Source organism: Phyllostomus discolor, chromosome 7 (assembly GCF_004126475.2).
Source record: "Phyllostomus discolor isolate MPI-MPIP mPhyDis1 chromosome 7, mPhyDis1.pri.v3, whole genome shotgun sequence".
Classification (NCBI taxonomy): Eukaryota; Metazoa; Chordata; class Mammalia; order Chiroptera; family Phyllostomidae; genus Phyllostomus; species Phyllostomus discolor.
The window spans coordinates 114581028-114594894 of record NC_040909.2 but is presented as its reverse complement, the minus strand read 5'-3'; the positions used below and the strand labels follow the sequence as shown (position 1 = coordinate 114594894).

The 13867-nt window shown below is 41.0% G+C and overlaps 1 protein-coding gene across 18 annotated transcripts in view; it reads right to left on the bottom strand.

Annotated features, from left to right (window-relative positions):
* Positions 1-12550, bottom strand: part of RIMS2 (regulating synaptic membrane exocytosis 2) — a 463509-nt gene extending 450959 nt beyond the window's left edge. For all 18 annotated transcript variants that reach the window (XM_028533564.2, XM_028533552.2, XM_028533553.2 and 15 more), the window contains exon 1: positions 12329-12550. In XM_028533564.2, the coding sequence (XP_028389365.1) occupies positions 12329-12504 (176 nt within the window). In that variant the 5' untranslated portion in view covers positions 12505-12550. The remainder of the gene's footprint in view (positions 1-12328) is intronic.
* Between the last annotated feature and the right edge of the window lie 1317 nt (positions 12551-13867).

Genomic DNA, 13867 nt, shown 5'->3' with positions numbered 1-13867 from the left:
TTTACATTTCTAAAATCCAAAACAACTGTATTCTGAGACACATCTGGCACCATGAGTTTCAGTTAAATGATTCTGGACCTGTGTTTTCAATCTCCATTTCACAGAGCTTAGAGAGTTTAAGTGATTCTTCAAGATAATATAGCTTGTGAATGATGGAACCAGAAGTTTAATCCAGATCTCTAAATCTGGTTTTTTACCCCTATTCAAGACTCACCATAAATGAAAAAACTTTTTTCTGCATAAAGGGACATTCCATATTTCATGTATCACATAAGTGTAAGTTAATATAAAAAGTATTTAAGTGCAAAATTAATAAAGTCTATTTGTATCAAACCCTCAAAAATATTTTCCTGCTGCTTTAATGCTTTAATTTGTTTTCAACTTCATTGTTTTACACAAAAGAATAACTTCAAAATCTGGCTTGAGGTCAGTAACCTCAAGAGAATCATCAATTATTATACTGATATTATTTTTCACTAAAGTTCATAAAAACTGCAAAGCAAATAAAACAAAATTTTAAAGGGAGAATTTTATCCTAGGGATTGCCAAATTTTTTAATGCCAATTCTGTCAATCTTGTGGTAATTATTTTTTTTAAATATTTCTGCCTCTCTTTCCATATATGGTAGAATTACACTTCTCTACCCTAAGGTAGGCTTAATCATGTAACTTGATTTGACTTGATTTGGGCAACGGAATATGAGCAGCCATAGTTAATATAATGAGATCAGTCTGCATGACATCCATGTAACCCAGCAGCCAAGGAGAGTTGACTGGAATAGTGTATGTGTGAAAAATGAGGACCTCACTGGTCAGTGGGGGTGGTAAGTGCCATTGAGTGAGCATGTGTACTGTGTGGCCATCGCATTCAAAATGACTGAGCCAACAAAGCAACAAATCTTCATCAGAATCTGCATCAAATTTTGTGTTAAGCTTGAACATTCTTCCACAGAAACTATTTAAATGACTCAGAAGGTCCCAACTATGGGCAACTGGTGATTGGCAGCTTCATCAGGACAATGTGCCTGCTCATGTATCAAGTCTCCTGCAGAATTTTTTGGTGAAATAACAAACCACTCAGATAACTCAGCCCCCTATAGCCCAGATTTGGTGCCCGGCGACTTGTGGCTTTTTACAAAACTAAAATCACCTTTGAAAGACAAGAGATTTCAGGACATTGATGAGATTCAGGAAAATGTGAAAATGCGATGTGGCAGCTAATAGCGACTGGGAGAACTGTGTGGTGTACCAAGGTGCCTACTTTGAAGGGGACTGAGGCATCATTGTCCTATGTACTGTGTTTCTTGTATTTTCTTCAATAAATGTCTCTATTTTTCATATTACATGCATAGATATATACACACAGGGTTCAGCAGAAGTAATACCTGCTTGAGTGTGATTGGTAGGGTAATGAGATGAGTCTAATAATTCATAGTTTTAATTTGAACATTTCACCTAAAATACCATATGGTGTGCTTGAGTGTGATATTGTTTGTTACAGAATTGCATGCTTATGATTTTATAATAAAAGATTTTGTGATAAAATGGGGGTGTTATTTGTGCCAGACCCTGTATTTCACCTGAGAGGAAACTTTAAGAGACAACTTGTTATTCACCAGTCTCTCTTTTCACGTGCTCTCAATGTTCCAGCTAGTGTCTCCAACAGCCTATGTGTTCCAGAATAAGGATGACATGGAGTAGAGATCCCAAGTGACCCAGAGAAAACATATTGCAGGAAGAAAAATAAACCTTTTTAGTTTTATGCTACTGATATTTTGGAATAACACAGCCTACTGTAAATTTATAAATTACTGCCTCCTAGCTCCAAATCCACCCTTCTTTGTCCTGCTTTGTGATACTGGATCTGGACTCAAAACCATTTCCCTTTTACCAGATAGCACATTAAGCTTTGTCAGTAGAGGGAGCTAGAGGGACATTAAAGGAAGGGGCTACTCCTCGTTCTGGGTGCTTTGGTGTTTTCCAGAGATACTTGGCTGCCAGGAGCTTAGAGAACACCCAGTGACACTCACCCTCCTAGCAGGGTTCATCAGCACCCCATACGGCATCTTTCTAACAGTTTAAGCAGCACTCCAGCAGGCAGTACCCTAACAACTCCCACTGACAGATGATTTCCTGCTTGTTTACCCCAGATTGTGACAGCCATGAGCCATAGCCACAACCTCCTACGAGGGCTGAATCTCAGCCTTAGCCATGGAAGAAGGGGTCTCGTACAAGTTTGTTCCTTGCTTGGGTACTGGGCCTCAGCCCTGAAAGCAGTAGCTGCTCCATGCTATAGGTTGATAACCCTTTATGTTAAAAGTTTCTTGTTCAAACTACTATTTCAGTTTGTCTCCCGAATGAACTCTGATATCTAGTGCACCCTATCACATCAAACCATATACTGCAGCATTAATTATTAGTAGTAGTTTTGAAAGACAACCTTGGGTTACTTTTTTTCCTACTTTATTTCACAGCGACTTTTAATGTTTTATATACTTAAATTAAGCCAATTTATTATATTTTAAATACTAACGTAAGTTTAAGACATAATACATACTACATCTTCTTCTTGTCAGACTTCTAGGCTAATAACCATAAAAAAGGGCACACACTGTAGGATAAGAAATGGCTCTTCAACCAGCCATTCCCAGACAAACCACATGCTTCTCAGGAGATTAAATTCAAATCTTTATTTAGTCATACTGCAATATAAAGTTTATGATAAGTCTCTTAGGTGATAAAGTACTGCATTTGGAAAGATTTCAATAACTTCATGATGTCAGTCACATGGCAATATTATTTGTTCTTCCCTCTATAAAAAATTGACACAATTATTAAATAAAATTACTAGTTAGGAAAAGCACTTATGTGCAGATCCCAGAACAATTAATACTTTTGGTCCCCAGACTCCCAGTCCTACACCTAGTTAGAACAAAATTTTAACTCAGGAGTAAAATGTTAAATTAAAAAGTGAAGATCACCCTGGCTGGCGTAGCTCAGTGGATTGAGCGCAGGCTGCGAACCAAAGTGTCGCAGGTTCGATTCCCAGTCAGGGTACATGCCTGGGTTGCAGGCCATGACCCCAACAACTGCACATTGATGTTTCTCTATCTCCTTCCCTTCCCTCTCTAAAAATAAATAAATTAAAAATACATTTAAAAAAAAAAGACCCAATTTCTCCTACAAAAAAAAAAAGTGAAGATCAGATTAGCAGTATGTGAGGGCAATAAAGTATCACGAACCCATGGAAAAGTGCATTGTACAACATTATCTCAAAGATATGACTCTGGAATTTGTGTCTCTGAATACAAAATACACTTTCTTAAATAAGAACACAATGTCTACTTTATAAAAAACATATATCCAATCATATCTAGCTGTACTCACTAGAGAAATGTAAGAAGAATGTATCCCCCCTCCTAAAAGATGTTCACATTCTAACTCCAGGAACATGTAAGTGTGTATCCTTACACGGCAAAAAGGATTTCACAGATGTGATTAAGAGGGAAGATTGTTCTGAAATATCTAGTGGGCCCAATGTACATATGAATCTTTAAAAGAGAAAAACTTTCCCAGCTGTGAGCAGAGAGACACCCACAGAAGTGGGGTCGGAGAGATGGCATCATGGCGATTCAATGGCCCATTGACTTAGGAGGCTGCTTTCAAACACTAGAGAAAGACAGGCCTCTAGGAAGTTAGAACAGCCTTCAGCTGATTCAACATAGAAATGGGAATCTCAATCATCTAAATTCAAGGAAGTGAATTCTTTCAACAACCTAAATGATCAAGGAGACATCCTCCACCTTTTGCTTCCAGAAAGAAATGCAGCCAATTACTTTGATTTTAATCCAGTGAGACCCATGTCAGAACTCTGACCTACAGAGCTGTCAAAAAACACATTTGTGTTGCTTTAAGCCATTAAGTTTGTTAGTAGTAGAAAACTACCCTGGCTGGCGTAGCTCAGTGGATTGACCACGAACTGCAAACCAAAGCATCACAGGTTCGATTCCCAGTCAGGACACGTGCCTAGGTTGCAGGCCATGGCCCCCAGCAACCGCACATTGATGTTTCTCTCTCTCTCTCTCTCTTTCTCCTTCCCTTCCCTCTCTAAAAATAAATAAATAAAATATTAAAAAAAAAAGAAAATTAATCCAAGAAGTACTATTTATAGCCTTGGAAGATCTAGGTCTTTATTAAAGAAAGTAACAATGTCCTTTCAACAAGCACTTAGAAATTGGACGTTCATAAAAATATTTATTGGTGATAAGCTAGATTGATAGTCTCTATGGCTATCAATACTTTACCCTTCCAGCTAACTTACTTATTTAATAAACATTTATATAGTATTAATTATGTGCTAAGAATTCTAAGGACTTTACAAATGCAAACTCAATTAATCCTTATAACAGCTTCTCAAGTAAATGTTATTATCCCCATTTTACAGATTAAACATACTGAGATACACAGCTACCAAGTAAAAGAGCTGGGATTCAAACCCAAGTTTATCTGAGTCCAGGTACTTAAGCACTAGGTTCTTAACTTTTCCAGAAGACTAAAGAGAGATATGGTGAACAGAAAATGAGTTTTGGAGGGAGAAAGATCTAAATAGAAACCTGTGTTCTGGCATTTGTAAGCTTTGTGCCCTGGATCTTGGCACATAATAGACACTGAATGTTAGTTCCTTCCTTCAATTCCTGCTACAAGTCCAGACATATATTTAAATTCAAAAAAAAAAAAAAAAAAGCCTGTGTGGAACAGGAACAGTCTTAAGATAAAAACCTAATAATAGTCCCATACTCCTGAATTTCCACTTCTTTCTTCCAGTTCCACATTTTCTCAGATCTCAGCTAAGACAACCCATGGTACTACTACAACAAGACTGTCTCTAGGGGTACCATAAGCTCTCATTATTATATCAACAGAAATAGACTAGAGTTTACTGTAAGAATAACACTAGAGAGTAAGGGGAACTATTTTAAGAAATTGAACACGAGCCCTGGCTGGTATGGCTCAGTGGATTGAGTACCAGCCTGTGAACCAAAGGGTCACCGATTCGATTGCTAGTCAGGGCACATGCCTGGGTTACTGGCCAAATCAGGTCCCCAGAAGGGGGCGCATGAGAGGCAACCGCATATTGATGTTTCTCTCCCTCTTTCTCTCTTCCTTCCCATCTAAAATAAATAAATAAAATTTTTTAAAAAAGAAATTGAACATGGGATATAGGTAGAGCAAAGGCTCTTTGATTTAATCTTAGCCATAAATTATCTCAAAAGAAACAGTTGATTACACACACCTTCTGGTTCATTTCTTTTTTTCTTTTAATTTTTTTTATTTATTGATTTGAGAGACAGAGAGAAACATCAATTTGTCATCCCACTTACTTATGCATTTAGTGGTTGATTCTTGTAAGTGTCCTGACTGGAGATGTTACTCACTAACCTTGGTTTATCAGGACAATGCGCTACCAGGGTGTCCAAACTTTTGGCATATCTGAGACACACTGGAAGAAGAACTGTCTTAGGCCACACATTATATACACAAACACTAATGAAAACTGATGACCAAAAAAAAGGTTTTAAGTAAATTTACAATTTTGTGTTGGGCCACGTTCATAGCCATCCTGGGCCACGGTTTGGACACCCCTGACCAAGCTACCTGGTCAGGGCCTTATTCATTTCTTTGGCTCAACTTCATTACCATGTTACCTTGTTCTTGTTAACATACTAGAAGAATGGTACTACCCATTCTGTTAATATTCTTTACATCCTTTATTAGCTAGATGGATATCAACAATGAACCCGGTGAAAGATGCTTTGTCCTGAAAGGTGCATACCCTCCACACCAGATGACCATTTAAATATCTGTGCTGAAATTCCATTGATTTTAAAATTCTGGGGTTTTTTAAAGCATATTTACAAGATTATTCAACTCCACATATTGTCTCTGAAGATCCACCATTGCCCAAAGAATTTTCTGTTGGTGATAGTTTTCTAAAATGTTAATAACTACTATTTCAAATAGAAAAATACTCCACACCATAGCAAAAACAGGGGTCTATCATCAGGAAAGGTGGCTTAAACTCTCACATCATTGAACAGATGTTGATTAAATGAAAAGTATTTTAAGTGGAAAAAATAATATTCATTAAATGTATTTTGTTCTCACTGATTTCATATTTGTTGCCCACAGCTTGATTAGTTTAATTTATACCATACATCATAACCAATAGCGCTCTTGTTCAGGAGAAATAAACAATGAAACTTCTTACAAAAGTGGCCACTAAATCCCAAACATAATCATTTCTTGAGGTATTAGCAGCTATTCACTCAGGCGATGCCAGATTTAATCATTCATTCAAAAACCATTTATATCCACTTACAATGAACCACCCACTGGAAACACGAGATTAAATCCAAATTGAAAGAAGAGAATATAATTCTTTTAAATCCAGAGACAGACTCATAGATAGAGAGCAGGCTAATAGCTAGGGGTGCAGGGGTGAGTAGTGTGGGGTAGAGGGATCGAGCAAGAAAAAGAGAGAAAAAACTCATGGACAGGGACAATAGTGTGGTGACTTTGGAGAGGGGCATGGGGCAGTGGGGAGGTGGAGGAGGGTATGGGGGCATAAATGGTGTTGGAAGGAGACTTGACTTGGGATGGTGAACACACAATACAGTGTACAAATGGTATGTTGTGGAATCATGCACCTGAAACCTGTATAATTTTGTTAACCAGTGTCACCCCAATAAATACAATAAAAACCAGGAAAAAAAGTCTTAAGCTCTGACCATTGCCATGTCTCCAGTCTCTTCTACTAACTCACCTCCATATTTAAACACTATTCCCTTGACCTTCTCAGCCACTTTGAGCAAGTTTCTTGAACATGCCCTCTCTTTCAAAAATGAAAGGTAAAGTCTGCAGGGGATGGAGACTTGGGAGTTTTAGTATTACTCAGATAACACAAATGAGGAAACATGGGCCCAGAGGGTTTAATAACATAAGCCAGAGCTTACAGTTATTAATAAATAGTAAAGTAAGGCTTCAGGTCAAAGCCCATCTGATCTATCACTCTTGCCTCCACTACTCCCTCTTCATCACGTAATATAATCAGTTCTTTATCAGTATTGTCAACAAGAAAGTATTATTTAATTGTCCTAGTTCATTTAAAATATAGAATATATATAAAGAATTTATTAGGTACTTTCTTATAAAAATGCAAATTAATATTTTAGAATGCATTCTGAATCCTTAAAAAATATAGGTTTTTAATTCTGATAATGGTAATGGCTATGGTTATTTACATATATAATAATTTTTATTTAAAAGTCTGTATGATTAAATTGCATCATTTATCTGACATACCACATTCTTAAATTTTCATTTAGCTACAAGAATATGGTAGGGTTTTTTTAATATTAGAATGAGGAAGATCATTCTATCACCAACTGCAAGTCATAAAACAAAAAGTAATAAATTCAAATACATTTTTTAAAATATTGATCAGTAAAAAAAATGGAACAAACGAGGTCACAAAACAAAAAACATATAAAGAGCATCTAAGATCACTAAAAACGACCAACAGAAAAAGAAATACAAAAGACTCTACACAAATGTAAAAGGCTCTCACCCCCAGCTGAGAAAACAGCAATTAAATCTACCATGGCATATTTTTCACCAAAATATTGGCAATGATTATTACACACTGAGTTGGCAATTACGTGGGAAAGTCTCCCTAGTATATGTCACTTATGTATACTTCCTGTATGAAAGTAAATTTAGCAATATTTATTAAAATATAAAATATACTGACTTTTGACCATAATTCCATTTCTAAAAATTTATCCAGTGATATATTCACACATGTCCAAAAATGGTATTTGTACAAAGATATTTAAGTGTTCTTCCTAGCAGCAAAATAATTAGAATTAACTTACCCCAAAATATGGCACTGGTTAAAGAAATTATAGAACATTCCTAAAATGGCATATAATGTAGTCATTAAAATGAAGAGGCAGCTATATTAATGAGTGTGAAAATTATCTCCTAAAAAGTAAACTTCACCCTGGCTGGTGTAGCTCAGTGGATTGAGCACAGGCCTGCAAGCCAAAGCATCACCAATTTGATTCCCAGTCAGGGCACATGCCTGGGTTGCAGGCCATGTCCCCAGTATGGGGTGTGCTAGAGGCAACCACACATTGATGTTTCACTCCCTCTCTTTCTCCCTCCCTTCCCCATCTCTCTAAAAATAAATAAATAAAATCTTAAAAAAAGTAAACCTCAAGACACATTTGTGTTTTTTTGTTTATACGTACATTCATGCATGCATGTACACACACATACACAAATATACAGACACAAAATATTTGATATATATACATATCTATTCTTGTATATAGGATTTTCTGGTGAACTATACAATAAACTGGCAACAGTAGTTGCCTCTGACTAGGGAAAATGGTTAGAAATTTTGTAAAAAAAAGTAAGAAATTTTATACCATTTATTTATTACCTATTAAATAAAGATTACAAATTGACTTTGGAAAGTACTTTTAAAACTGAATCATCGAAATATGTAGAACTGTGCATCTGTTTTAAATATAAGCTAAGTTATAACCTTGATCTATCAGGGAATTTTTTTTATTATTTCCTGTATATAATGGGAGCAAATCACCCCTTTGACATTAACAGAAAATCTAAACTGAGACTGAAACGATAATTTATACGTCAAGAAACACATAATTTTTAATTCGTGACAACATCCCACCTGAAAGAGTGGGATGACTACGATATGCGCACAGTAGAAATTTAATAAATATTTACTGAATGACTACCTTTCTATTTTCAGTGGGTTTGTGTTCCTCATATTTTTTCCAAGTACCACACCAAAAAAATAAAAAACAGGCACACAAAAAAGCCTCACTGGAAAATAGACATGTTTATGTCACGCTTCTCCTTCAAAAAAAAAATCATTTTCCATTTACCCAACAAAAATGGTAAACTACCTTACTAACATTACCACAAGATAAAACAACATTTATTAGGTAACTGCTATGCACAGGTGTTAAGGAACTGCAAAACACAAACTCCAGAGAAGGGTACATTTTTATTCTTGCCCTCAAGAAGCTTACAGTCTTGAAAGACAAGGCTTAAAATTAACATTAATCAGTAAAAGGGCATTATAGAATTTACTGATAGAGTTATCCCAACTAAAAATTTTAATGGAATTCATATAAGAATAAACAAAAGTAATTATTGATCTACCTAAGGATCTTTAGGTATATAAAAATGCTTCCAAAATTCTAGTCTACTCATGTAAAATGGTGTTTGATGGTAAAAGGTTCAGCTAAGCTTAGAAGAAATTGCTAACAATTAAATATAGTTTTTTAATTGTTCCAGCTCCTAAGACAAGAAATTACCATAGTGGTCTCAATCTGTTTTATCATTGCTCACCAGTCTTATTAAAAATATGTCAGGCATGAACCTCCTAATACAGATATATTTATTTGTAAATTATATATATCTTAATACTGTCAACCTATATAAAGTATCGGTAAAGCTTAATTTCTTTTTCAAATAAAAATAGAAATGTAAATATATTTTCATATTTTTCCTATACTCCAATATATCATCTTGTAATGCACACCCACTTTGTATGAATACTTAACATGAATATTGATCACACAAAAATATTTTCATCCAAGTTTCAATTTTTCACACATCAAACTCTTTTCCTAACATGGTTGTTAAAAGACAGCAGATATGAATTTGAATTTCAGTTTATTTCTCTCTGGCCATGACCTTTCAGAACAGATGTTAACATGCAATTGAAAAGACATCACTAAAGAGAAACAAAGGATAGTATAGTCATAACCAGATTATTTGTCCCTTAAAAGTTAATGGGAAATAGTAACCACTGAAGAATAGTAGTGGTTTTTTCATATATAGCATGTGAAACTTAATATCCAATAGTAATATTACTTAATAAATTGTCAAATTCTTGAAAATGCTTCATTTCTCACTATAATTCTATTAAGCCTATTGTTTTCCTCATACTCATTGCCTATTATTTTATTACAAAAGACAAAATCATTTTCAAAGAACATTTACAATTAAATTTTCAAATATATTACATTTTAACCTCCAACTAATTTATTGTTAAAATGAAAACAAAAAATAATTCTGAAATGATATAGGCCATTTGGAGCTAAGACCCTTTCCAAAGCTAGGGAAGAAATGCAAATATATATATTTAAAATAAATATGAATAGATTTTTCATCAATGTAAATTCATAGGCTATTTGAGTATGTTTAGAGAATGTTTGTTTCTACCTAAATTGTAAACATATGAATGCACAAATAGTATATGTATTTGCATAGTATATAGGTTTACATAGAAGTGTAATTTATTGACATGTACTCACCTGAATAACCAAACCTTTCACAACATTTTTCTAGCATATTGTTCATTCTGAGTAATTTTTTATTCAGTACTCAAAAGTTCATTTAATTTCTATATATTAGAATAAACAGATTTGAAACTATAGTGAATTTGCCAATAAGTACTATTATTTGACATACTATAAAGAAATTTTTAAAAATCTACATTTAAATAGTGGGCCAAAGAAGTAAAACAATGTTTTATTTGAGCATCACTTTTGCAACGCTAATTTTATAACAATATAGTAAAAATATAAGTTAACATATCTAAATATCAGACTCTCAGTCATCAAAAGCTTGGTATTGTCAGTATACACAGTAAAGTTAGGAGTACGCTCAAAAGCGTTAAAAAATAATGCTCTATTCTTCTATTTGTTGAAATAAGTTACTTATATCTCTTAATCTTTTTTTTTCATTTCCAAGCCTACTAATAAACCACAGTCCCATAAAGAACTTAAGCCCAGAAATTATCTTTGAAGAAGCAATTCTTCATTTCAGTTAGTAAGTCAGAAATATATTTGCTCTCTAGTCCTTCCATACTTTGGTAAGTAGTATTTTTCTTAAACATGTACAAATATTTTATACTTTTATCATAAATTATTAAAAGTAATATATTTGTTAGAGTATGGAAAGATACGTATTGACAGAGAATATTTCTTTGTTAAGTGTATTAAAGAATACTCAATTCAACAACCTGTTTTTAAAATTTACATGATTAGAGGTTGGTGTGTTAGTTTCTTCACAAAGAAACTCTACACTTTCAATTGTGTGTTTCTGTGAAGAATATGGGAAAATATATTTAATGACACAAAGGGACCATCCCACTTTGGCATATAAACCGTACAAGTTAATCTCTTAGTGAATAATTCAATTAAGAAGAGAAAAGGTGAGTTGGGAAAACATAAAAGGGTTATGCATCTTCTGCACAATCTCTTTCACACAGTAATGAGAAAACAAATCACCGTAAAACATTTACAAGAAACTAACAAGAAAGCATCTCAACGCCATAGCTATCAGTCTGGACAGTTCCTGGTGCTGAAGTTACACCGCCGCTAAACCGCCGTCTGGCTGCTGCCTTCACTCCCACCCTCGACCAAATCCCGGCAGCCTAGGCTGTGAGCCCGAACAGAAAGAACTTCACAAGGTAAGGAAGACTCCCCAACTGCAGCAATGGTAGGAACTGGAGTCTCTTCAGGATTAACTAGATTTACTAGTCGCAAACAGGAAGAGCAGCAGAGTGCAGGGTGTTAGAACCCGCCGAGGGGGAGGGGCTGGAAGATGGCGGCGGTCGCACACCCACCGGAGACCCGGCAGAGTACAGGCCCCTCGCCCGCACCGCTGTCCTCCGGCCCGAGGCGACCGTGGGCAGCTCTGCTCGTCTCAGCGCTGGGGGCAGAGATGCCCTGTGGAAGCGCCGGACGTGCGGCCCGCGGCGGCGCCCGCGTCCCCGGCCCGCGCGCCTTCGCCCGGGTCCGGACCGGGAGCACCTGTGCACGGCCATATTGGATGCACTGCCCCAGTCACTGCCTCCGCGCAGGGGCGGCGGCGGAGAAGAAGGCGCGCGCGGAGCCGGGGCTCAGCCCCTGCCCCGGCGGGGCCCCCGGAGCCGAACTCGCCCGCGGGGATATCGCCAAGGACGCTCGGGAACATTACAACGCCCAAAGACTCGCCAGTCTCGCTTCGGCCGGTCTCGCGCCCTCCCTCCCCGACACACACCCCCGTGCTGACACTCAGAAAGCAGCCCCGGCGGCCGGCGCCGGCCGCAGCCCTCGTGGCCCAGGCGCCGCCGGCGGGAGGGAGGGCGACGATCGGGGCGCGCAGGCGGCCGCAGGGCAGCCGCCGAGGGGGCGGAGGGCAGGGAGGGAGGCGGGAAGATGGAGCTGCGTCCTTACTTGAGCACTGACTGCTCCTTCTCCTCTTCTTTCTTCTGCCGATCCATGACAGCCAGGATGATTTTCCTCTCCTCCTCCGTGAGGTGGCTGAGGTCCGGCATCTCGGGCTGCAGAGGCGGCTGAGAGGCCGCCGGGGTGGGAGCCGGGCGGCCCCGCGGCCCGACCGGAGCCGACATGTTTGGCGGAGCCTAACCACTCCGGGGACGCTGGGAGGCAACTCCACTGGCGGCGGCGGCACCGGCTCGGGCGGCTGGGGCAGCCTCCGGCGCCGGGACAAATACATACAAATCAATGGCCTTCAATCCCAGGCGACAGCCCCCCTCCCCCAAGAAAGAAGGAGCGGGGGGAGGGGAGGGCGAGCGCCGAGTGGGGAGGGCGGGCTGAGGAGTGCGCTCCGGGAAATGTTCCCTCAGCCTCCGGGGGCGAAGGGCTGGCAAGTGAGCGGTTTGGGTTGAGAGAAGAGCGTGAGGCCCGGCCGGGACGTGGTGTGCGCGGAGCGGCGGGGGCGGGTGGTGGAGTAAGGTGGCGGGGACGACTAAGGGTGGGGTGACTGGAGGCGGCGGGCGCGAGGGCGGCGCGCGGGCCAGGGCGCGAGTGTGTCCGGCCGCGGCGGGGGCGAGGGGCGCGCGCGCCGCCTCCGAGGGAACCGGGGTAGCCGCCGGCCAGCACCCCCGGGGGAGTCCCGGCAACTCGCTCCCGGCGTCGGGAGGCGGCGTCCCGCGAGCCGCAGGGGCGCCGAGGCGCAGCGAAGGTGGTGAGGCGGCGGGGGCTAAGCTCCCGGAGAAGCAGCCGGGCCGTCCCGACGGCTGACGCGTCACCGGGCTCCCGGGCGCCGCGGAGGAAGGACCCCTCCAGGAACGGCAGGAAGGGGGCCGGGGACGGCCGCGGGAGACCCCTCCGGGCTAGAGCGGAGAAGCGGAAGCGGGGAAGGGATGACTAGGGCTAGCGGCGGAGAGTGCCGGGGCCCCTCGGCTGCCGACGCCTATCCTCCCTCATCACCCGCGGGTTCAGGGTCCCTAAGCCGCCGTCACCCCTTGGGTCCGCGGAGTCAGCGCCTAGAGCCCGCTCGCCGCCGCCGCCGCCCGTGGCCGCCGCCCGCGCCTCCTCCTCTCCGCTTCTCGGGCTCCTCCCGCGGGGGCCGCGTCACCTCCCGGCAGCCCAGGCACCGGCACCTCGGGCGGGCGGCGGCCACCCCTGCGGAGGGCGATCTGTGGGCTGGGGCCCCGCGAGGCGAGGCTAGGGGGCAGGAGGCGGGCTAAGGGCGGGCGGGGGATGGAGGTCGCGGGAGGGGGCGTCCGAGGAGACGGGCGTGTGAGCCGGGTGGAGGGGGGCACCCAGTGGGTCAAGTCGGGAGGTAGAGGAGTGGGAGCGTGGGGACCGGAGTGGGGAAAGTATCAGATCCAGAGATGGGTGTGACCGGAGGGGAGGGGCGCCCGTCGTTCGGGAGGGAGGGAACGGAAGGGGAGGGGGCGGGCCGGGAGTCGGACGGGAGGTGAGCGTGTGAGCGGCGGGGATGGGGGGGGGGGGGGGTGCTCCTGA